This window comes from Canis aureus, chromosome 34 (genome assembly GCF_053574225.1).
Source record: "Canis aureus isolate CA01 chromosome 34, VMU_Caureus_v.1.0, whole genome shotgun sequence".
NCBI classification, from domain to species: Eukaryota; Metazoa; Chordata; class Mammalia; order Carnivora; family Canidae; genus Canis; species Canis aureus.
This window is the reverse complement of record NC_135644.1, coordinates 4,773,289-4,798,918: the sequence shown is the minus strand read 5'-3', so window position 1 is coordinate 4,798,918 and position 25,630 is coordinate 4,773,289. Positions and strand designations below refer to the sequence as shown.

The following is a 25,630-nucleotide window of genomic DNA, read 5'->3' as shown; positions in this document are numbered from 1 at the left end:
TGAAAAGACCAGAGTGAGATAAAAATTAACTGCAATTTTCTAAAATTAGTTAAATGTAGAAATTATCATAAAGAACTACCAAAAGATTATGTAAACCTATCAGGAAAACTGTGAATATGACTGTATTTTATATATTATGAAAAAGTATCCCATCTGAAAAAATATGGAAAAATAAAGGTCCAACAGTATTACCTTGCTACATACTTTTCAGAAAGTTTTCTCAATTGTAAAAATACTAAACAAATATATTTTAGAATAAACACAGCTAATTTCTAAAAACAATACAAGTTCTATGAAGACATTCACTTACCTCAAAATAAGGTTTATTACCATAAAGAAAAACTCCCCAACTAGTCATGCAAATATCTGGAATATATATACATATTACCTTACTTTCTGTTGCAACTTGAAAGGGAAGAAGTGTGTAAGAAATTAAGATTTTATTTTTTCTATAATAAAATGATTCAGAGTCTTTTTTTTTCCAGTTTCAGAGATAAAAATATTGTCCCAAAAAGCCCTTAATCAACGTACATAAATGGCATACCAAAATATAAAGAATTAGACAAATAACAACTACTTCAAGTATTACACTAACCATTACTTTCTCTCACACATGGCAAAAATCAAGTAATACGAAAATTTCTATGACTCACATTGTTGTTGCGAGTTTCTACAGCAGGGAACTTTCTGACTATGAATTTCACAGCAGATTCCAGGTTTTTGTCAATAAGGTAGGATGGTTTTGCCTTGGGATCTCCACATGCCTATAAAACAACAGTAATAAAAAGGTGAAATGCATCCTTGTTCTAAAACCAAGTAATAGCAAATCTGTAATCAGAAATTAAAGATATTTATTGTTTTTGGTGAGCAGGTGATAAAATGAATAGGCAAAGTGCAGGGATTGTCACAGCTGAAATATGCAATGGGAGACAGTACAGAGATGTTCTTCTACTGAAAAAAATGCATGGAAAGTTTCAAAGCAGTTAGCGCAGAACAGCAGTGAAGGAAAAAGCTCAAACCTAAAAAAAAAGAAAAAGAAAATAAAAGTCTTGGTTTGAGGTAGGATTGTATTCATCTGAAGCTAATAAAATATTACAAAATTAAATATTCAGAAGAGTACTGGAAATGTTTCTAAGTGTTATAAAATAAAAGCTTATGTTTAAATGTCTTTTCCAGAATGTCTTCCTCATTCACTTTAAACATTTTAATACAAGAGCCCTAGTTCAAAAGAACTGGAAGCTGCTAAAATTGTCTTTATAGTACTAAAGTGTATTGCCTGTTCCTCTGAACATCTGAGTTACAGCACTATCTTTCCATCATACCAGCAGCACTTAAAACAATGAATCTGCATCTGTCCTACGTCTCGTCTCGTAAGCACAGAATGAATGGGAATGTTTACATTTTGACCACATCAGCCGTACAGCCAGCGTTCTCTGTAGTAAACTGTATTAGAAAGAACTTTTTACCTAAACTATTAGCACTACCAAATATAATCAATACTATTCAGCATTTTGTAATGTGACATTTAATTAACTGCGTGCTAGTGAGATGTTATTTCTTAGGGAATTACTAAAATTGTAGCACTGCTATTTAACTTCTCATTGCATTTTTTTTAAGTGTGTCCTTTGCAAAGTTTCGTCTCTCCCTTATATATCTCTACTTCGTGTGAGGAAACACCGTATTGCAATTTAATGTTTCTTTCATTGTTTACTATGGCTATGTTGTGAATTGCAGAAAGAGAAGTTATGAAACATGAAACTGATCTGAAAGCGGGCAAGCGGGCAGAGGGAAGGTGAAAAGCTTTGCAAACCTTCCAAACTTGTCCTTGCTGGGGAAGCATTGTAATAAAAAGAGAGAAAATTACGTGTAAACAATGATTGTCAAACTATGACATACGTTTCAGTAGAGAACTTTATGCACTGCAGACTATGAATAACAAAACAACTATATGGTGCTACAACTCTAAAGGTATTCTAAGTAGCGAGTTTAGTATACAATAGATTTTATAGAGTTTATATTATTCATATATATATTTAAATACTATTGTGTAAGTGTACAACCATGTAAGTTTCTTGGTGCTCTTTCTAAATAAACTTAAAATAATACTAGAAGAAAAAAAATGAAGACTACATGCAGCTATAAAAGTAGGAGCAAAACCGTCAGTGAAATTTTACATACCTTAAAAAGAAACGGTAGCCAAGAATAAAAATAAATCGTTATTGGATGACTCTTACTTCAGCTCAAATTGTAACTACTTTTCGAATTTCACCTAACTCCCTTCCAACTCAAAGTATAAAAATCAATGCAAACATTCCTGTATTTTCCAAACGGAAATAGGAATGCAGTAAGAATTCTCCTAATTCTGAAACATAAGTAGATAAAACAAAATTAACTCAAGAAACTTAGAATTTCATAATCCTTAACCAGAGTGACACAAGGCAGCTTTGCAAATTTCATTTCAACATCATAAATACTAACTGTATCTGACTTTTCTCCTCAGAGCAGACCATCGTTCATTTAAAATATTATTTCTTATAAATTCATTTGCCAATTAATCCACTTCCCCAAAAATATTATACTATATAAGAGAATAACTAAGAACCACATACTAAGAGTTTGTCCAAATAGAAGTACCTTACAAATAGCATTTCCTTACACCGATGTAATACAATGAAAATCAAGTTCCCTAAATACGCCTGAGGTGGTCCAGAATCCTAACGTGATTCCGAATTATACTCGGTTTTTTAATGGTATGTTTTATCTTCCATATTCTAGTATTTTAAAATTTAGCTTTCTATTCCAACAATATCAGTGACTTTAGAATAATGAAAATACATCAGGTTACCATATGCATTTCCCATGATCACAAATTATACTGTATGAGAATTTAATCAAATATCTACAAACTAACTTATGTATTCTCATACACATACATGCATGTATGTATGTAAGGAACTCTTCCTTCTTACACTGAAAACAAAAAGAATCCAATTTCATTTCAATGGAAAAATAAATGGTTGTTTAATTTTCCCTTGGAATTGATTTACCTTTTTCCACACTGCTCAATGAGCCATACCTAAACATCCTATCCCAGGAGGCAGGAGACACATTCTAGAATAAGACTTACTGAGTTTCAATCTTCACCACTTAACGATCCATAGGACCTTGAATATATTACAAAATACCTCCTACTCTGTTTCTTCGTGTTTAAATGGGGAAATTAGTACTTACCTCCTAGGGTCATTATGAGGATTAGAAAAGAGACAGATAAACCATGTACAGTACTTAGCAGGACTAACAGGTAAGTGCTCTAAGATGCTCTAAAAATGTTTGCTGTTGCCAAAAACCGCCTCAAAAATTATAATTACCCAAGTAAAAGTCTCATAAGAATATAATTGCAAAATCGTCTTTCTCATAATATACAGAACTAACGATAATGACTAAAATTCCCTCTTCCAATCGCACATTTCCTTCATTTGTCCTAAGTCTGAATGCCAAATATGTTGTACTTACAGAAAGGGTTTAGCCTGGTAGTTAAGAACATGAGTCCTAAGACTGTCCAGGTTCATATTCTAACTCCATCAATTCTTAGTTGCAGAACCATAGGCACGTGATTTTACTTCTCTGTGCCTCAACTTTTCCATCTGCTAAATAGGTTAATAATAATTGCAATTTACCCTAAAAAGTTTTTAGGCCGATTACGTGTGTGCACACATGTGTGCATGCAGTTTACACAAATATCTTGAATACCATGAGCACTCCAATATGCCAATAAACTACACGAGGCTCATAGATACTATACAGAACTAGGCCCTATTTTTTTTGTTGTTTTTTTTTTTCTGAAATCAATCTGCTTGATTTATTTACTTAATACCAACAGTGATACTGTATAGGGAACACTCAGGCCAAAAAAAAAAAAAAACTCATGTCTAAGTAATTTTTTTTTTTTCATGTCTAAGTAATTAAAATCTGACAAAAAGCCATACTTTTAGTAATTCAGTTAAAATGGGTTTCTTACCATACCAAAGTAGTATAGCAAAATTGCAACTAGCCAGATGTCTCAGTTTATAAAAATTATTCTTCTCTACCCTAACTGAAAGCATTCTCAGGACACAGAGGACAAAGAAATCATAAAATAACCTAGATTTCAAAAACAATGCCTGCAGTTGTACACCTGAAACTCTACTTCATCCTAATACAACTACAAAATTACACAAAATTAATCTTTCACTCTCAAAAATATCACCCTTTGAAGTACCACATTTAGGAAAACACATACAATGGTGATTAATAAATTTTAGACTGATATATATCAGAAAGGCTTACCACAAAGACTGAACCAAAGGTTTAACAAGTTACTAATTCAATCAAACAAAACTTTTGAATACTTCTATCTCTCCCATACCAAAAAAGAAAAAGAAAAAGTGAGTACAGGGCAAAATTGCATCTAAATAACTGAACCTTATGGTCCTATCAAAAAACAAAAGTTTTTTTGCATGAGTGGTTAAAACAGCTACTTTTCCTAGACAAAAAGGAAACCATATCTGAACCACAGAACTTAAAAAAAAAAAACCCACAACCTCAAAACCGTGTATGTGACTTTATCTTGACTCAGCAAGCTTTCATATTGCCTAAAATATTGTAATTTAAAATTCCAATTTAAAATTCCAGAAGATCTAAAGGAAATTTAAATATCTATATACTTAAATTTCCAGTTCTCACAATTAGAACTTTATTTTCTATGAATATTCTATTTATCTTTAAATTCAACAAAGTTAGAACTATTTAATGTAGAAGATAAAATTGTACTCGTGTTAAAGGGAATGTTTAAATATAATAATTAAAAAATCTGTCTCTGAGTCAAGGAGCACAGCCCATATGACTTCCTGGCAAGCTGTTTAATCTCTGAACCTCAATTCTCTAAACCATAAACTTAAGGGCACTAATACTACCTGCTTCACTGGGTAAACTGCTCAGATTTTTAAGACAAAATGTACATAAAGTGCTTATTCCAGTGACTGATACCTAAGTACTAAGTTCTAAGTAATCATCTTCTACTTTTTAAAATAAAACTTCTCAAAAATACATGGATATTTATAGTGAGTTCCCAATTATTAAAGTAAGATTTTCCATTTGACTTCAGTATTAGCTCAGTATTAATTATCAATCAACATCTCCAAGTTCATTTTCTTCATGAAACATAAATATAATATTACTATCAAAAATAAAGAATAAAAATGTTTTAGAAAACCGCAATATATTTTATTCAGGCCACAAAATAAAGATCTTTGACTAAAAACTTTAAGACCAAACTTTAGTATGACTTTAAAACTAATTTTTCTGCCGATCTACCACCAAAAAACCCCTTCCCAAGTCCTTTCCTCAGGCTGTAACAACGTCAGATTACATCCCACAGACTAACCTTACACGGTCAATGCTATGTATTTTTTCAAAAACTTATCATGTTAACAAAAATCAAATATAGAAATAGTCTTCTATCTATTCATAACAGGTTAAGCAACAATCAAGGAAAAAAAAAAAAAAACAAAGAGTGGGGAATAAAAAGAAAATTTACTGGGCACCTGTTGTGTGTAAAACATCTATGCTTTTGAAACTATCTAAAGTGTCTCTCAGCAGAGAGGAAAGGAGCTTCAGAAAAATTAAGTGACTTGCTCAAGGTTTAGCTGTGAGTACTTAAAGATTCCAAAGCACTAAAATGGTTATTTAAAAATATATGCTTGGGAAAAAAGTAAAAAAAAATACAAAAAAAAACACACAAAAGATCTCCATTCTTTAATTACCTCAACCGCCCAAAACTTTCATTGGAGTAATTACTATCAAAGGAAGTATCTGGGGACGCCTGGGTGGCTGGGCGGTTGGGCGGCTGCCTTTGGCTCAGGGCGTGATCCTGAGGTTCCAGGATGGGTCACGGTCCCACATCGGGCTCCCCCCGCAGGGAGCCTGCTTCTCCCTCTGCCTGTGTCTCTGCCTCTGTCTCTATGTCTCTCATGAATAAATAAATAAAATCTTTTTAAAAAATAAAAATAAAATAAAAATATTTTTAAAAAGGAAGTATCTGCTTAATTTGATCAGTTTCATTTTTAACTGTTAGTCTAACTCAGCAATAAAATACATTCCTTTGCCAAAATACTGTAGAACAAACCAATTTTTTAAATATAATAACATAATTGAAAATATGAACAAAATTCCAGAGTTCAGAGTGAGAATGCTATTTGTGAGAATACAGGAAATAAACTATCCCTATCTGAATATGTCAGGGAAGGAGAGAAAAATGTAAAATGTGACCAATTTATGCTAGAAACAGGAATTTGATTTTTACTCAGTAAACAAGAAAAATCATAGTTTTTAAAGGTTTTGCAAACCAGGACCAAGATTCTCCATTGAGTCTGAAAGGAAATTAACTGTCATTAATGCTTAGAATGAAAACAGACATTACCTAAAATCAAAAACTATAGAAACAACTTACCTATCATTCTTTTATTTTCTAATTTTAAAAATGATGAAAGTAATACAATGAAAATTTTCAATAAATATTGGAAAATTATCAAGAGCAAAACAAGCCTTAAATTCTTGCAGTAATAAAACTGCAGTTTTTTAGAAACTAAGTGGTTTAGTCTCTAATTGTTTTGTTTTCTTGTGTATCACCTACATTTTGGCCAATCTGCTTTGAACTTCCCCTTGAGCTGAGTAGGTGGGGAAAAAAGCAACTCACTGCTAAAATTTAGATTAAGAGGCTTTATAGGCAAGTATACTGGAATTATTGGAAATACTTTTGAGTTAATGCAAATTTATCAATAACTGTTACTTAGAGCCAATAATGGCCAACTTAAAAATATATATTATGGTATTTGGTCTCAAAGCACAAGTTCTGGGAATTTCACAAACTTAAATATTTCAAAGCTTTATATATTTCAAAATTCATTATTAAAAACTTTAATGATTCAAATGAGTTACCAATTACTATTCAATTCATAAGAAGATGTGTATGTCACTATTGCTCTTAAACACTTTTCAGGGGGCAACCCCGGCGGCTCAGCGGTTTAGCGCCGCCTTCAGCCCAGGTCGTGAACCTGGAGACCTGTGATCGAGTCCCACGTCAAGCTCCCTGCATGGAGCCTGTTTCTTCCTCTGCCTGTGTCTCTGCCTCTCTTTCTCTCTCTCATGAAGAAATAAATAAAATCTTTAAAAAAAAATTTTTTTTCAGCTTGCAATATACAGAAACATCTCAATATAAAACAAAGGTGCTTTATAGGTTTTTTTAAAGTATTATATATACATGGCCACATTTTTACTGTTTTCAAGAAACTGTTCTTGGGGTGCCTGGATGGCTTAGTGGGTTAAGTGCATCTGTCTGACTCTTGATCTCAGCTGAGGTCTTAATCTCAGGGTCATGACTTCAAGCCCCATGTTGGGCTCCACTGTACTTAATGAATGAATGAATGAATGAATGAATGAATATTTTAAAAAATAAAATAAAATAAGCTGCTCTCTTTAAAGACCTACTGAAAAAAAGAAGGGAAAAAAAATAAAAAATAAAAAATAAAATAAAAAGACCTACTGAAGAACACACTCCTGAAATACAAATACTTATTTTGTACTAACAGTAAGTAGATATCAAACTGTAATGTCAGGTAGTAAAAAAGAAGTAAGTAATGTTTCCTAAAGGTGGCCTTGAGCTGTATTTAACAGGAGAAAAAGATGAACACTTATTAAATGTCCACTCTGTTTCAAGCCCCAGAAATAGATTTAATAACAACAGCCTAAACATATTCATTTCTTACTCTTAAGCCTGCACTAGCACTTTAAATGAATTAACTCACTTAACCTTATAAGGTTAACTAAAGAGTATTCCACACACCTGGGAGAGCTGGATACCTATTTTAGATTTCAGGAATTCGAGGGGCTCCTGGGTGGCTTAGTTGGTTAAGCATCTGCCTTCAGCTCAGGTCATGACCCCAGGGTCCTGGGATGGAGCCCCATGTCAGGCTCTCTGCTAGAGCCTGCTTCTCCCTCCCTCTGTCTGCCACTCTGTCTACTTGTGCTCTCTGTGTCAAATTAATAAGTAAAATCTTTAAAAAAAATTTCGGATTTCAAGAATTCAAATCAAGAAGAATAACATGGCTTAGAAAACAAAAATATATAGCTTGGAGCCTAACAGACACGGAGAACAAATAAGTACTCTGTAAATGGTTCTGCTATATAAACTCTATGTGCAAGCCCAGCATTCCAGAAATTTGGTTTTACCCCCAAAACAAAGTTACATCACTATTGTGAACTATATAAGAAAGAAAAAATAAACAGATATTAAGAACTTACATCTGACTTATTTCAGTGGTTCTTAATATCAGAATCACTTCCAGGGCATTTTCTTACTAACTTTGGGTCAAGATACAGATGTATTTTTAAAAACCTTTTAAAGGACAGCCAGGGTAGCTCAGCGGTTTAGTGCCGCCTTCAGCCCAGGGCCTGATCCTGGAGACCTGGGGTCGAGTCCCACGTCAGGCTCCCTGCATGGAGCCTGCTTCTCCCTCTGCCTGTGCCTCTGCCTCCCACTCTCTCTCTCTGTCTCTCCTGAATAAACAAACAAAATCTTAAAAAAAAAAAACTTTTAAAACTGGTCTCCCCAATTTATAAGAAACTATAACCGGGAACAACAGTTAAATAGCTTGTCCAAAGCTTAAAAAAATAGTATCAGAGCTTTATCTTGAATCAAGCTCTCTCAAGCTATAGAATATACTGCAAGTATGGAAAATGAGAGAGAAGTTTAGAGGCTGTATGCCAGCAAGAAGGACATTAGACATTACTAGGGCATTATTTTGTAACCTTATATATATCTATCTTTATATATTCTGCTGAACAAAAGTTCTGGCACCTTAAATAATGACTGACTATACCTGTCACTGCCTCCCTGAAACTATTAGTACTTCAAAATCAAGCACAAAAGTTACTATCTCTTCTTACCCAGAATGGAATCTTCAACACCCTTCTCAAGACTCCCATAAGAACACTTACATAATACATTTTAGGTAAGTATCTGTAAATCTCTTGTACCTACTAAAATGTGAATCTCTTGGCATTGGAGACTGCATCTTAATTTATTTGTCTCCCCAGACATTCAATAAAAGAGGAAATGAATGAATGAAAAGGAAACCCTCAAAATTTGAGATTAACTAAAAGAATAGTTCATATGATTTATAAAACACTTCTTTAAAAATGCAGTTTTATTACTGTCAAGTATCTAAAATAATCAACTATGCAATAACAAAATTATTTTCCAGTACAGGCTTTTACTTAAAACAAGAAATTCCTTTAAAACTGGCACATGTACAACCCTACTTAAAAATTAGCAACTTAAGAGCGTATGAAGTTTGTTAACTTATTTAAGACACTGCAGAATAATATTTGAAGAAATGAGGAGCCAGTCTCCTCACTGTCAGATAAGTAAAGGATCTGCCAGTCTAATTATACTACTTGCAAATGTCTAATAGGATCCAAATAAGATTTTGCTACATTTACTGATAAAGGCAATAATAAAAGCCGCCAACAACAACAAAACTCATTTTGAGAATAGAAAAAGCATACGACTGACTGACGTACCACCAATTACTAGTTTCTGCCCAAGACAGAAAGAAACAAACTTACCAGTTGACTTTCTTAATTGCATTTCTTATATTTCATGTTACAGAATTTTTGGGGTTTTTTTTTTTGTTTGTTTTTTTTTTTTTTTTTTAGAGATTTATCTGAGACAGAGAGTGTGCAAAAAAGGGGAAGAGCAGAGGGACAGGAAGAAGCAGGCTCCGCTGAGCAGAGAGCCCAACCTGAAAATGTTACCATTTAACTGTATGTAAGATTTAAAATGAAAAAGTACATTCAAATTCCCAAATTCAGGAGCTCCTGGGTAGCTCAGTCGGTTAAGTACCCCACTCTTGATTTCAGCTCAGGTCACGATCTCACGGTCCTGGGATAGAACCCTGTGTGGGGCTCATTTAGCAGGGAGTTTAAGATTCTCTCCCTCTCCCTTTGCCCGTACCTGTGTGAGCCCGCGCGCGCTCTCTCTCTCTCTCTCTCAAATAAATAAATAAATCTGCGTGGGGCTCCACCTGCCCTCCGCCTCCCTCTTTCTCTTTCTCTCTCACAAATAATCTTTCTAAAAAAAAAAAATAATTACCCAGGGTGCCTGGGTGGCTCAGTTAAACATCTGCCTTTGGCTGGGGTCATGATCCCAAGGGCCTGGAACCAAGCCCTACGTCAGGCTCCCTGCTCAGCAGGGAGCCTGCTTATCCCTCCCCTGCTCCCCCTACTTGTGCTCTCTCTCTCTCTCCCCCTGCCTCTCTCCCTCTGTCAAATTAATTTAAAAAAATCATTCTGATACACGGTTAGTATGATCTCAATGATCTTTTCATGCAAATCCACAGAAAGTTCATACAAAAGTCATCTCCAGTAAAAAAAAAAAAAAAAAAAAAAGGTTTCTGTACTATGTTTATGTACATGTTTCTTTAAGGATACTATGTGTTCAGGCAGCCCGGGTGGGCTCAGCGGTTTAGCGCCACCTTCAGCCCAGGGCATGATCCTGGAGACCTGGGATCGAGTCCCACATCGGGCTCCCTGCATGGAGCCTGCTTCTCCCTCTGCCTGTGTCTCTGCATCTCCCTGTGTCTCTCATGAATACATAAATAAAAATCTTAAAAAAAAAAAAAATCTAATTGTATCTCCCACAAAAACGTCAATAATGACTATAAATCTAATGGCAAAAATAATTAAATTAGAAACCATTTTAGTGGTCAATAAAAAAAGGTGTCAATCTAAATTCTTATTATTTTCTAGAATAAGAATTGGGCAGGGGGCATCTGGCCAACTCAGTCAGAGCAACATGTGACTCTTGATCTGAGAGTCATGAATTAGAGTCCCATACTGGTTGTAGGTTAGTAAAACATAAAGTTTAAAAAAAAAAAAGAAAAGAAAAGATACAATAAATATCTTGGGTAAGTTATTTAACCTCTCCAAATTCAACTTTTTTTCAACTGTTTTATTAATTAATAAGTATATGTATCACAGACCTAAAGACAAAAAAAAAAATACAGAGTATACAGTACAGCCTCAATAAATGGCAGCAAGTGTTAATTTCATTACACATTTTTATTGGGCAATAAAGAGATGAAATTATTTAGTTCTAGTAACATTTAAAATGTGCAACTACTGGAGCTGACTCAAAATTACTGCTGGAACTTAAGTTAATGTGAACATTCCTATACTATCAAACAAGAATATGGAATAGATCTTTCAATCATCCCAACCAGTAAGGACAGGAACTTTTGACACTGACATAATTTTCATCTGAGCTCCCTCATTTTTTACATATTGGATACAGATAGTTAAGTATGTGCATTCTTTTATAATTTTCTTACTAGTCTAAGTACACAAGCAATATATTAAGGACCCTAATTTCATTGATATGCAAACTGCACCATGCTGCTTCAATTTTATTTTTGTGAAGAGTCTAATTTAATCAAAATATAATAAAATATGCATGCACATATGTTAGCATTTGTACAGAAAAGGATGTAAGTATATAGGCTTATTTTTAAAAATGGGAGAAGGGGAGGCAAAGAATTTCTGAAGTGACACAATGCTCTTATGTTTGAGTTGCTGATAATAAACATATATTCCTTTTGTATTAGTTAAAAAAGCTTAATATTAAGTTATTTAACAAGTCCATAAGGGACAATCTATCATTGCCACTTGAAAAAAAAAAATTTTTTTTTCCTAAGTATTTTTCAGTGACCTTTATCTCCTCAGCCTACCATCCAACGTAACAAGAAAAAAGATTATCAAATCCTTATTTTTATGAGTAGCTTTCCTGAAAAATAAAATTACAAATAGACATGATAGGATCCGTTTAAAAAAAATAATATATACTATTTAATTCAGATTTATGAAGAGGTGTATGTTTCCTTAACATGTTTAAGGCTCTTAATAATGAAACCCCATAATGATGAGAAAAAAAATCTCATACTAGTAATACTTATTAGTTTACAATTTGCTACAAGCCAATCTTTGGAGCATGTTTCTGCTCCTGATTGAGGAACAGAGAAAATACCCTAAATGAAAAGAAAGGTTAACACTGAAAGAGAAAGCTAAAGGTGGCTCCCCCTCCCTTTACCTTGCACTACACCCTTCACACACATCCTTTTTTTCTCCATTAAATAAGCAGATACCAGCCAAATACTTTCAATTTTTTACACTGCTATTTTAATTCATTTTTTTCCTCATAAAATAAACATATCCAAAATCACGGGGGAAAAACTACGGAAAAAAAAAAAAGAAAAATAGTCACTAATAAGAGAAATTTTTTTTTTTTGAGGAATTTTTTTAAAAACAAGTGGAAGTGCATCGAAATCTGCAAACACACGCCATTCAAAAAAAGTCTGCAATAGTTGGGTGGCTCTTCTTTTCTGTCCCTTAGAATTAAGGGAATAATGTAGCAAGAAAAATTATGCAACTATTACCAGAGACCTCTGCGGTACAGAACCATCAAGTTCAGGTTGGTGACAGGTAGGAAAAGAAAGACAAAAAAAAACCAAAACAAGTATTTTCTGAACTCAGCTAAAATGTTTTGGTATTTGGGAATGTGTTTGCAAATAGCAGTAAAATTTCAGAGAAACAAATGTTGCCCAAAAATAGTCGCTGAGACTCCTAAATAAATACTATCTCACGTTCACTGAAGCTCTGAACTGTGTTCACTTTTATATTCATGCGGGATCCTGTGAGGTAGGCAGAGAAGGCACTGGCATCTGTGTATTACAGAAAACTAGCCTGAGCCTAGGCACTGTTTAAAATGGGCTATCACTTCTAGAGATAAGATAATCAGAGCTGGAATGGACTTTAGCATTTTTTTTAAACAGTTAACTTTCCCATTTTACAGATGAGGAAAAAATGGAGTTCAGGGAAGTCAAGACATCTCCCAATGTTAAAGAACTCTCAGCGACAGACTCAAGACTGGGAGGCAGGTCCCCCCAAACCTGGCCTAGTACTCCACTTCCACAACCACACTGCCTACCATGCCACGGTAAAAGATATAAAAGTAGTCTGGAAAATGTTAAAAATCAAGATAGAAGTGAGTAGCATTATCAGGTCTGGAAAAAGACATATTTTCAATAAAAAAAAAAAAAAACAGAATTTGTAAGAAACCAAGAAACAAATAAATTTAAATGTAAAACTACCTACCACCTTCCTGTCTTTTCCCTAAAATACTCCTTCATGTGTTCTCACATCCCTGAAGTGTCTACGATCTTGCTAAATTTTCCATAATCTGTACATATTAAGACCTCAAAAATTTTTTCAGCTGATGAAATTTTCTTTAAAAAAGCAAAACATTTTCAACAACCATGTTACCTTCCTATGACAAGCATTAAAGCACATTATTTTTGATCACAGTATGAAGCTATCTTACTCAGGTCATTTAAATATTTTCATTGTGTATGCTCACTAAAATATTTCCATGCAGACTCCCAATAGAAACAGAGCAACTGGACCTGACAGGCAATGTGATGCACACATGCATTAATAAAAACGTAACAACTGATTGGTAGACGTGTATTGTGTAGTGGAAGGGTTTGGTTTGTGTTTTTTTGAGGACTCTATGAGATTGAGATCTAAAAGATTATGTAGCTTATACTGTCATAAAAAATGCAGGCGGCATGAACCTTACAAACACATGGTGAACGAATCTTACTCACTTTTTTTGGCAAGATTTCTGAACAAATGTTTCAATCCCTAGTCAGCCAGGAAGATGTGCCAGTCTTACAGACAACTCTACAGGCTAAAATATTCTAAACCTATCTGATGCATTTGTATGCAAAATTACACAAGGAGAGCAAACCCAAAGGTATTATTTAAACTAGATAAAGATCATACGCTCATATGCTAAACATATACGTATAACCTAAGACATACGGTGTATTCATCCTTTTCAACAAGACTTGACTCAAGACTCCGTAGACCAGGTAAGGGCCTGAGCACGAGTAATTCAAAAAGGAGTAGCACTCTCCCTGCCCAGAGGGAACTCACAATCAGGCAGGGGAGACAAAACATTTCTCAATAAACTCTAAATGTGTGTTAAGGGCTGAAACACATTCCAGTAACTCAAAATATTTGACCCTAGGATGTCACCCTTGGGGTTCGATCCATTTTAAATTTCAGCAGCTCAGTGATATAAGAGCCTGAAGTTCCTCAACAAACAGGAAGTGAAAAAATATGCTTCTGAGGCAGTGAACTGAAATAATACGAGTTGAAACGCTTAAAACTTGGTTTAATCTTCTGTATAATTTATATGAGGGTGGAGTAGGTAAAGTCTGGTTGTATTTTACGCCATAAACGTGTTTCAAGGCGCACTTCGAAAGGTAGGTCGTCCAAACACCCAAATCACTTTTGATGTTACTCTCACTTCCTCTTCTGAAAACCATCATAACCATTTCCTCTAACCACAATACCACAGGTCTAGTAATTTTCAGTACTGTTTGCCTTGCTCGTCTTTTTGGACAAAGCTCATAGAGGAACCAGTTTCAGAGTCTGTCAAGAAGCATAATAATCTGGCCAGAAAGCTCAGGTCAACCCCTGAGTTAGGAAAATCAAGTTCTTTGCAAGTGCACAAGCGTGTGGCCGAGGCTGTCCGGTCAATGCAGAGGGCTTCTTTGTAATGATGCTGCGCTCCTGCCCCCCCCCCCCATGTGACAACCTGGACCGGTTTCAGGGACTCTTCAGGCCGCAGGTGAGCTCGCAGCCCGCTGGGCCACAGGAGCGGCGATCCTTACACACCCTGTGCCCCTACCTAGAGGCGCACCGTCCTCCCTGGGCGCCCAGGATCCTCAGCAAACGGCTGCAGCGAATTACTTTTGTGCTCGAACCTCACTGTTTGCATTTCTGAACCGTGTCCGCAGCCGCAGCAGCAGCCCCGAGGGCCCACGCTGGGGTCCCAGGGTCGTCCAGCCCCAGGGGACGCTCGTCATACACGGAAAGGCCGACACTGGAGACTCGGGGGGGTCGGCCGTGCCCACAAATCCCCCTCATTTCCCTCCTGACCGAGGCCTCGGGTGCACCGACCGGCTCTGCCTTCACCGGGAGGGAGGGCTCTTGCTGTGTCTGCTCTACCTGGACGGGCCCGGGCTGCAGCCCCGCCTGCCCCGGCTCAGTCGGCGGAGCCATTTGCAGACTTCTCCGGGGCCTCGGGGCCTCGGGGCCTCGGGGCCTCTGCGCCGCGGCGGGGGAGGGGGGCACGGCAGGCCGCACCGGGTGCGCTCTCGGCCCCGCGCCCGCAGCGAGCAGGGGACGGGCCCGGGGCGTCGGACCAGGTGGGGAGGGCGGGGGGCGGGCCGGGAGGGGAGGCGGTTATTCCGGTTGCAGTGACTCACGGCCAGAAGTATTTCGGAAGAAAACTGGTTCCACCCTCGCGGCCCCCCCGCGGGCGGCCCCTGCCCTCCCAGGCCCCGCCGCCCCGCCCGCCGCGCGCTCCCCCTGCCCCTGCCCCTGCCCCTCCCCCTCCCCGGGGACCCCGCCGGGGGGGCCGCCGGGGGGGCCGCGGGGGGGCGCGGACGGCCGACGCGGGCGTCACCCCGGCCCCGGGCCCCGCCGCAGGACCCGCCCGCAGGACCCGCCCGCAGGCCCCGGCGCTCGGCGGCCGCCCGGGACCGGGCCCGGCCCCGCGCCCCCCGCCCCCGCCCCCGCCCCCGCCTCGCCGGCCCGCGCGCACCTTCTTGATGTTGTAGAGACGAGTCAGCATGCCGACGCCCCGGTCGTTGAGGATGGTGAGCTTCTCCGCCAGCTTCTGCTGACTGGGCTGCAGCACCGCGCGCGACATGGTGCCGGGCCCCGCCGCCGCCGCCGCCGCCGCCGCCGCCGCCTCGCGCCCCGTCCCCCGCCGCGGCCTCCGGCTCAGGCCAGCGCGCCCATGACCCCGGCGCCCACACCGGCCTCGGGCCCGGCCCCGCAGCCGCCCGCGCCCCCGCCGCCCCCGCCCGCCGCCCGCCGCCCTTCCGCCCGCGCCCGCGCCGCCCTCCGCCCCGCCGCCCTCCGCGCCGCCCTCCCCGGCTCCTCCGCGAGGTGTGGCGGCGGCGGCGGCGTCTCCGGCGGCTGAGAACGAGGCCGCTTCCCGCAGCCCCGGACGGACGCTCGGTCACCTGATCCGACGCTCGCGCGCCCCCGCCAGGCCGGACGGGGAGCTGCGCCCGGGGGGAGGGGAGGGGACCGGAGGGGACCGGGGGCCGCCGCCGCGACGCCCGGCCCCGCCCCACGCCCCGCCCCCCGCACTCCCAGCCCCGCCCCTCCCGGGCTCCCGGTCGCCTCCTGGCCCCGCCCCCGCGTCCCGGCCCCGCCCCACGCATTCCAGGCTCCGCCCCTCCCGGGCTCCCAGCCGCCCCCTCGCCTCCGGGCCCCGCATCCCGGCCCCGCCCCCGGCCACTTGGCCCTGCATCCCGGCCTCCTGGCCACGCCCCCGCGTCCCGGCCCCGCCCTCGCGTTCCAGGCTCCGCCCCCCCGGGCTCCCAGCCGCCCCTTCGTCTTCGGGCCCCGCATCCCGGCCCCGCCCCCCACATTCCAGGCTCCGCCCCTCCCAGGCTCCCAGCCGCCCCCTCGCCTCCGGGCCCCTCATCCCGGCCACGCCCCCGGCCTCCTGGCCCCGCCCCCGCGTTCCAGGCTCCGCCCCTCCCGGGCTCCCAGCCGCCCCCTCGCCTCTGGGCCCCGCCTCTCTGTCCCGCCCCCGGCCTCCTGGCCCCGCCCCCGCGTTCCAGGCTCCGCCCCTCCCGGGCTTCCAGCCGCCCCCTCGCCTCCGGGCCCCTCATCCTGGCCCCGCCCCCAGCCTCCTGGCCCCGCCCCCCGCCTCCCCATCCTGGATCCGGCCCCGCTCCCCGCATCCCCGGCTCCGCCCCTCCCGGGCTCCCTGCCGCCCCGCCCCCCCACTTTCCCGCCGCCCGGGTCTCCCCCACACACCCCGCGTCCCCACCTCCCGGCCCCGCCCGGCCTCCCCGCCTCCGCCGCCCGGGACTGGATCCCCGGCGCCCCACACGCCGCTGCTACGAGCCCCCGCAGCGCCCCCCGGAGGGGTGGAGGGGGGGTGGCCCCAAGCCCTTCCCTCCCCACCCCCCCGCCCCGCCCCGCCCCGGTGGGGACCCGAGGTCGGAAGCGAGGGCCGCTGCAGCTCCGGAGGTACTCGGCGTCCGGAATCCGTTGGCTGGCGGCTCCCATCCGGAGAGGAGTCCCGGTGGCCCTGGCCTGGCCTGCGGGAGCCCAAGGTTTGCGCAGGGACCGGGCCTCCACCCTCAATCCCCCCTCCTCTTGGAAACATTCTGCTTTTCCTGCCCACTGTGTGTGCTGCTCCCCGGCCGCGCTCCAACACGGCCCCTCGGGCCCGCGAGCGGAGGAGCCAAGCCCTTGGGTCGCCGGCGTGAGCGGAGCCAGGAGCATCTGCCCTGAACTTCCTTCCAGGTGTCGATGTTTCCAGTGTATTCCTTGATTTTAAGTGAATGACAAAATGCTCTGGCACCTGCAAAAAAAAATACAGAAATATTTATTTTAACGTCTTGACCAGGGAAAGGGAATGGGCTGAATGCATTTGACTTAAGGGGCGTTAAAGGAATCCAACATCCACCAATCAGACCTGACACTGCGCTTTAAATTCTACAAATAGAACTGCTTTGCCTTGAATGAAGGCTTTGTACCTAGAGTCCTTTTTTTTTTTTTTTTTTTTTTTTTTTAATCCAGATGCCTCAGAGAGATGACCTATTGAGCTATTATTACTCAGTAACCTGTTGGGGGATTTAATTTATCTGGTTACTCTCCAACCTGAGAGTTAAAACTTTAGAGGAGGCGATTACCTGGAGCCTGCCACAGTGAGAATGGATCTGGGAAAAACTAAGCTGCATGAGGGGTTTGAGACCAGCCGAGAAGAGAACTGAAAAGATGTTGAATGTGGAGGGAAAGATGTGCTCTTTGGGGCGACCACAAACAAATTTAGCTAGAAGCAGAACTACAGAGTCCCACCAATGAAAGTTTACATCACGGGGCGCCTGGGTGGCTCAGTCCATTGAGCATCTGTCTTCAGCTCGGGTCATGACCTTGGGGTCCTGGGATCCAGCCTCACCTGGGACCTTGCTCAACCCAGAGTCTGCTACTCCCTCTGCCTCTCCCCCCTGCTCATACACACACACACTCTCTCTCTGCTCATATGAATAGTTTGAAAAAAGAAAGTTTACATCATTTTCCAGTTTTTCAAAAGTGTTGCATAAAGAGAACCAGGAAATGGCACCATATTATAATTTGAACACAACTGTTACTCCTCAAGAAAAGTTCCCACATGAACTTGAACACTTGTACCTACTTATAATTCAGAATACCCAATAGAGGGAGAACTCTGTAGATACTCGTTCATTATCCAGTTTTTATTACAATGGATTTCTAGACATATTGACCGTAGACTGAAAATAGAATATGCCTATTTGAGTAAAAGGGATTAGATCTAGATGAAGTATTCATAATTCTTGCATTTTTTTCCTACAGTTTGCATCAAAAAGCATTTTGTTGCTAAGATTCAACCCTTTCAAGTATTTGCCTATATGTATAAAAACTATACTATCAGAGCTAAGATAATTATATAATTTGCCATGTACAGATGATTTTACGGCAGTTTTAGTCAGTATATATCATTTTATGTTTTCTTTTGGTTCTTCAGTCTTTGAAAATATATGCTGTATCATGTTAATCAGCCTATAAGGCTATTATGAAAAAGTGTGACTGTTATGTTTCTTTTCCTACCATACATAGCTTTCTGGAAAAGCATAAAATTTTAAAAATGATTAGGAAACTAAGCTTTAAAAGCATTACTGGAGATAATTATTCCCCTCATCATGTGAGGCATAGTCTTAACAGTTCCTTTGGTACTAAAGATCTCCAAATAGTTTCCCTTCAGTTAAGAGATTTCTACTGTTTTGTCCCTAAAACATATTCAGGCATCATTAAAATTGTAAGCCTTCAGAGATGTAGAAAGTAGATAATAGCTTCAAATTTGTAGTAATCTTAGAAAATTAACTAGTAAAAAAAAAATTAACTAGTAAAATTAACTGGCTGAGACCAGTATGCCTAAGAAAGTATGAATTTTATTGTACATTATCTCAATAAATTACATTACATTATCTCAATAAATCTGATTCTTAAAAAGTTATGTATCTAAATTTGAAAAATTGTTTTCTAAGCCAGGCAAAATGTACTCACTCTAAGCAAAGTAAGGATTTGGAAATCCAAACTAGAAAATATTTAAATTGTAGGAGGAGTGAAGTTGGCCTTATAGAAGAACTTATAATAGAATTATAATTTGTGGCTCCCAAATATATTTTACAATGATTCAATTATAAAAATTCTACTCATAAAATTTCAGAAACTAATCTATGGCACACAGCTCTTTGTATAGGTATTATAAAACATTTGATCATTTACAGTAACAATTGTGGATGGATTTAATGAATATTATCCAGTTCTAAATAATACATTAAAATAATCAAGTACTTAAAATATGCAGAGTACTGTTTTTTTTTTTTTGAGGACATATGCAGCTATGTACGATAATAAATTTTTATCTCCTTAAACTCATATCCTGATGAGAAAAGAAATAGGAAACAGCTCTAACATGAGGCAGCCTGAGATACAAGGCTATAGGAGAAGACCTAAAGAGAACGGTTTCAAACTGAAGCTTCTAGGAACCCTTTTCAGAATAACCTATAATTGAACTTTGAATTAAAGTGTGAAGTCTTGGACCTACAAACCTGTAGAAAATGACATTCTATGCACGAAGTTCAACTTTAGTAAAGGCAAAAATAGCAGGAAAATAATAAGAATGTTCATTACATACACAAAAGACAGAATGAGAAATGAAGGTGGAAAGAAAAGTGGAACAGAAAATATATAGGCTTAGGAATGCTAAGGCAGGAAAAAAAATTCAGTGGAGAAGAAGAAAAAAAGAAAGCCAGAGAACAAAAGATGACTTTGGGGAACTTGAGGATAATAAAGATAATTTGAGACCATTGCTGACTGTGACAAGGGTTATAGACTATCCTTCAATATCCATGGTCTCTTTCTCCCTTAGAAATTAAATAAAAACTGCATTTCCCAGCATCTCTTGCAGCCCACTATGGCCATATGACTGACATTCTGGCCAATAGGATATAAGCTTTCAAGAATGTTCCTTAAGAGACCGATGCAGCTTTCCTTTTGCCAGTTCTACACTTAACCTCATTCGGCCACAGGAAACCAGGATGCAACGACTGCCATCTAGGACCCTTCTTTAAACTCTTCAAATAACAGCTAGACTCTGTCATATTTTCCCCTAATATGCCAGCTTTTTTAGATAGCTTTCTTTAGCTTTGTTTTCTCCAGAAAATTAGGATAAAAATTATTTCTGTATTGCTTTTTGCAAATCATGAGGAATATTTCAGTCTAATTTTAAAAATCACTTATGAGACCCAGCCTTTTGGTGCCTCCCTGCTTAAGGCAAGGAGAGAGAAGAATTGACAAGAGAACCCGAAACCCATCATTTTGGGTTCTTGGGATAAAGCCATTTGATTAGGATGTTCCTTGTCAAAGGTAATGTTCCACTTATTCTTCAAGACAAATGCAACACTTTTTTTCCCCATCAGACTTCAGAGATAGAGGGCCAAATTTCTCACAGCCTGAGCATGGTGCAGCAGATATATATTGGGTTTCTCTATCCTCCATCCCTTCCTTTGGGAAACTGCTACATTCTGATAGAATCGAGCACAGAAAGAAAAAAAGTGGGAAGGGTCAGACCACCTATGAAGTAGAAATTAATGGAGTTTTGCAAGGAATTGGCGTTTTTAAAAATTGTTTTAAAGACTACATTTGGTTGGACCATATTGCAAACAGAAGAACCAAGTTGGGGTGAAGAAGCTTGGAAAAGGACAATCGAAGATTTCACTGTTTAACAGTGTTCATAGACAGTAACATATATGGCTAAATCAATACTTGAAGTTCTGTACCCCATACATCCAAAGACAACCAGGCATGAAAATGTACTGTTACTGGAAAATAATTAGGAAAGAGGATAGGGAACAGATGGAGCAACAGTATCCCAGTATCTGTAGTAAATGAAGTAAGGAGTTCAGACTTAGCCAGAGATTGCAACTTGGTATTGCAAAGGAGTAACGAAGACAGGCCTAAATGAAACATAAGATGTCTCCAGTAATCAGCAGAAGAGATGCCAGAAATAGGACCGAGCCAGAAAGTTCAAAAAGAAAACAATGAAAAATCAATTAACAGTCTTGATCTTGACCATTCACATCCAATTAGATTCATCTTTTAGCGGGCTGGATCTCTGATAAGGCACTTCATAGGTGTTTTTTTGCTTCTGCTCTGCAAAACTAATGATAGACTTGTCTTTCCTATTAAAGTCACCCAGAAAACTTCTGTTTTCCCTGTAGAAAAATTCGAATGTAATGAAAAATTTTATGATTGGTTTCACTTCTTATTTTCCCAATACAAAGGATTTGTGAGTTTCTTGGTTTTGTTTTAGATAAGTGTTATGCTTAGACTGACACTTAAATAGTGGATGACGAGGACGCCTGGGTGGCTCGGTCGGTTAAGTGTCTGCCTTCTGCTGGGATCATGAGCTCAGGGTCCTGGGACCCAGTCCCATATGGAGCTCCCTGCTCAGTGGGGAGTCAGCCTCGCCCTCTGTCCCTCCTCTGCTCGTTCTCTCTCTCTCTACAATAAGTAAATAAAATCTTTTTTAGAATGGTGGATGATGAAATATGAATCAGTATATACAAATATTGGTGGCTCTTTTTAGTTTGATCTTAAGTCTTCTTTTAAATATGAGAATGCATAGAAAATTAGCAAAGTCAATGGTAGAATAAAACTTGAATTAGAATACAAGATAAGGGGATCCCTGGGTGGCTCAGCGGTTTGGCACCTGCCTTTGGCCCAGGGCGCGATCCTGGAGTCCCGGGATCGAGTCCCACGTCGGGCTCCCGACATAGAGCCTGCTTCTCCCTCTGCCTGTGTCTCTGCCTCTCTCTCTCTCTCTCTCTCTCTCTCTGTCTATCATGAATAAATAAATAAATGAATATTTTTTAAAAAAAGAATACAGGATAAACCTATGATGATACTTAAGTTCCAGCTGAACATATGAGACCCAACATTTTTACATTTAGTGGACCCCAAAAGTAAACGGTCTTTCAAAAATTTGGAGGGATATTGAGTATACTGAACTGGATGGACATCCCAGGAATGACCTAGACTGTAGGTCAGATACAGTCTGTATCAGGTCCCAGATACAAATCTGGGATCATCAGAATATGGATTATTTGAAGCCACAGGGATAGATGAGATCATTTTTGGAGGAAGTATTTTAAAAAAAAACAAAATAAAGTCTAGTCAAAAGCCCTAAGGAACTCCCAACTTTTAAGATCAAGAGCCAGCAAACTGAGACTCAAAAGAATTATGAAAGGGACCAAAGACTGGGGCAGTATCTGGAGGGGTTAAGGGAGGGTTTTTGTTTATTTTCAGTGGTGGTTGCCAAATTATCCTATGGAAAGGGAGATTTTATAACTCAGTGCAGAGAAACAGGATAATCAAAAGAGCAGAAGCTTTGGGGCACGTGGGTGGCATCCAACTCTTGGCTTTGCCTCAAGTCTTGATCTCAGGGTCCAGGGACTGGCCCCACTGCACCCCGCCCTGCCCCTACCTCCCCCTCAGCATGGAGTCCGCTTGAGATTCTCTCTCCTACCCCCACCCCCCAGCTCTGGTGCACACGTGTGCACTCTCTCTCTCTCTCTCAAATAAATAAAATCTTAAAAAAAAAAAGAATAGAAGCTTTGATGAAACAGGAAGGAAAGGGATGATGGGGAAGCAGATAACATAGAGCCAGACTGATTTTTGATTGGGGGTTGTAGGGAGAGACAAGATAATGTTAGCTAATATTTACTGAGTACTTGCAATGTGTCATGTTCTATTCCAAGTGCTTTTCGTGGATTAATGTGTTTCATATTCGTAACAAATAGTTCATTAGACTAAATGGAAGGTCATGTGTCAGAAAAATGTTAAGTGTTCATTTGAGCTTGGTGTTATATATTTAAATGATTCGCAGAGGAAAGCCTAAGCTCTGAGGTCAGACTGCTAGAGCTGGATCCTGCCTTTGCCACATGCAGCAACGTGACGTTGAACGTGTGACTAAAGCTCTCTAAATCTCAATCTCAATTTTTCACCTTAAATGGGCATCATTGTTGTGACGAATGCATGAGATAATTCTTAGCACTGTACCTTATACAATTGAGAATAAATGTTGCCTATGATTACTACTGTTATGGTTATTATTATTATCATTACTGCCCCAGTCTGCTCAGTTGTGTAATTTTCTATATTGAGAATGGCACAAAGAAAGATGGAAAGTTGTGATTTTTCTTTTTTTAAGTGAATGCAAAGGAGGGAAAAAGTAGCAAAGGAGTTGAGAGAAGTGGTTAGGGAATAATATAGCCAACTCACTGCGCTTTAACATTCGAAAAAAAAAAAATTAAAAGCCCACCTAATTGTATTAACATTGCTTTGCTTGACAAATTCCTATTCCAAAGTAATAATTTCTGAAAATGATATTTTCACTATTTCATGTTAGACACACACCATAATCATTAAGCTTCTAAGTGTTGATTATGTGCAAATGTTAAGAACATTAAATTTCTTATTATAAAATATACATTATGCTAAAATATTATAAACTCATTATAAGATGATTTTTTCCCCATTAAAACATCACTGAAGTCTAACTGTTTACAATAAGTCAGGTGTTCGCTGATGCTTAAATTCAAATTTGTATTCCCACTTAAATTCAAATCCAGTGTTACTTAACCACTATCCTAAAAGCTAAGCTGCTACTGCCAAATCCTTTTTTTTTTTTCCTGCTTTGAAATTATAAATATACAACTGCCCCACCTGGATTGTCTGCATGTTAAAGTTTTACCATTTCTTCCACTATTTGTAATTCCTTCAACAGATCACTATTTTCACAATAAAACTTCAAGAATCAGAATTTATTTATTTTTTTTAAGATTTTATTTATTTATTCATGACAGACACAGAGAGAGAGAGAGTCAGAGATATAGGCAGAGGGAGAAGCAGGCTCCATGCAGGAGTCCCTGGTCTCCAGGATCATGCCCCAGGCTGAAGGCAGGGCCAAACCGCTGGGCCATCAGGGCTGCCCCAGAATCAGAATTTATTCCGATTTTTCATACTTTTTGTATTTCTCCCATTCCTAATGGTCTTTATTTGTGCCATATTTGAAATGATAGGATAAGCAATTAACTTTTAGTTTATAAAGCAAGGACAACTACTTCTAACTAGTTTCAAAACATCACTTATTTTATATAGTAGGTTCTGCATTTAAAATATTAGGAGCATATTAAAGCAAACTTTTGCATATAGGTGTATATATGTATATACATAAACACTTTCTTATGTCAGATTTTAATTATAGAATAGTTTGACATGAATAGTAAGCATTTGTAAATTGATATATTTTTAAAATTTTTTTAAAAGGTTATATTTATTTACTCATGAGAGACACAGAGAGAGAGTCAGAGACACAGGCAGAGGGAGAAGCAGGCTCCCTGCAGGGAGCGTGATGCAGCACTCGATCCCAGGAACCCAGGATCACGACCCGAGCCAAAGGCAGCTCAACCCCAGAAACACCCAGGCGTCCCTGTAAATTGATTTAAATTGCAAGTAGTTATGGTAGTTCTGTTATCTGTTAGATAGATCAACTCCATGGTAATCTTCTCACAGACGTCATCTTATCAGGCTAATATCAGGACTAAACATCCCACTGTAGATGGATGACTCAGGTTCTCTCTTTATCTACCTCCTCTGGCTGCCAGAACTTTGGCACCTCCAGCAGAAGGTGGGAAAGAGTCCGGAAAGCAAGAAACTCAAGTTGTTTTGTTTTTCTTTCAGTTGAATACCTTGACTAAACAGCTTAGCGCGAGGAAAAGGTGGAAACTGCTGTTTAGCACTAAGGCTTTGAATTGCATGCGGGTTATCATTTGCCTACCTACCCTTTTCTCCTATTGTTACTGCAGTACAGGGTTGGCTGCCTCCTTAATGAAATGTGCAGTGCTTTAAAGAGCTCCCGTGGCTTCTGCACATTACATAAGCCACAGTTAGTCGGCCTCGGAATGATTGCAGGGAAATTGTAAATTTAGTCTCAGAAACCTGCTGCTTAAAGCAGACTCAGCCAGCTTTTTGGTTTTCAAAGCTGCTCTGTATAAAGCCGCACATTTGGAAATCTGTTGCTGATACACACTCTGTTCGTAAGAAGTAAGACTTTACAAACTTAACTCGAGCAAGAAAGGGACCTAGCATACATGAAAGGATCACAAAAATGGAAGAAGCAATGAATTCTAAGAAAATTCAGTGTTGGTTGGTTTTCAAATACCTGGACATGAAACGTGTCTTTGAACGTTGATAATATACTCCTGCCAGGTGGCAAGTTCCCACTCTACCACCATATAATTGGCCCTATTTTTTTTTCCACTGCTAATGCTTTTCCAGGTAGGCAAAACAT

At 40.1% G+C, this 25,630-nt stretch overlaps 1 protein-coding gene and 1 long non-coding RNA gene across 6 annotated transcripts in view; one reads left to right on the top strand and one right to left on the bottom strand.

Moving 5' to 3' along the window:
* The window catches only part of NCKAP1 (NCK associated protein 1), a 103,118-nt gene extending 87,195 nt beyond the window's left edge, over positions 1-15,923 (bottom strand). For 2 of the 5 annotated variants that reach the window (XM_077883224.1, XM_077883225.1), the window contains exons 1-3: positions 15,767-15,906; positions 1,811-1,828; positions 654-764 (exon numbers count right to left, since the gene is read on the bottom strand). In XM_077883224.1, coding sequence (XP_077739350.1) covers positions 654-764; positions 1,811-1,828; positions 15,767-15,874 — 237 coding nt within the window. In that variant the 5' untranslated portion in view covers positions 15,875-15,906. Of the gene's footprint in view, positions 1-310; positions 374-653; positions 765-1,810; positions 1,829-15,766 lie in introns of those variants that run through there. The other 3 variants (XM_077883227.1, XM_077883228.1, XM_077883229.1) reach the window with 2 other exon arrangements.
* Positions 15,924-17,027: 1,104 nt separating this feature from the next.
* Positions 17,028-23,372, top strand: LOC144304695 (uncharacterized). The gene is made up of 2 exons (XR_013371629.1): positions 17,028-17,303; positions 17,773-23,372. It is a non-coding gene; the product is annotated as an uncharacterized LOC144304695 (long non-coding RNA).
* Positions 23,373-25,630: the final 2,258 nt, after the last annotated feature.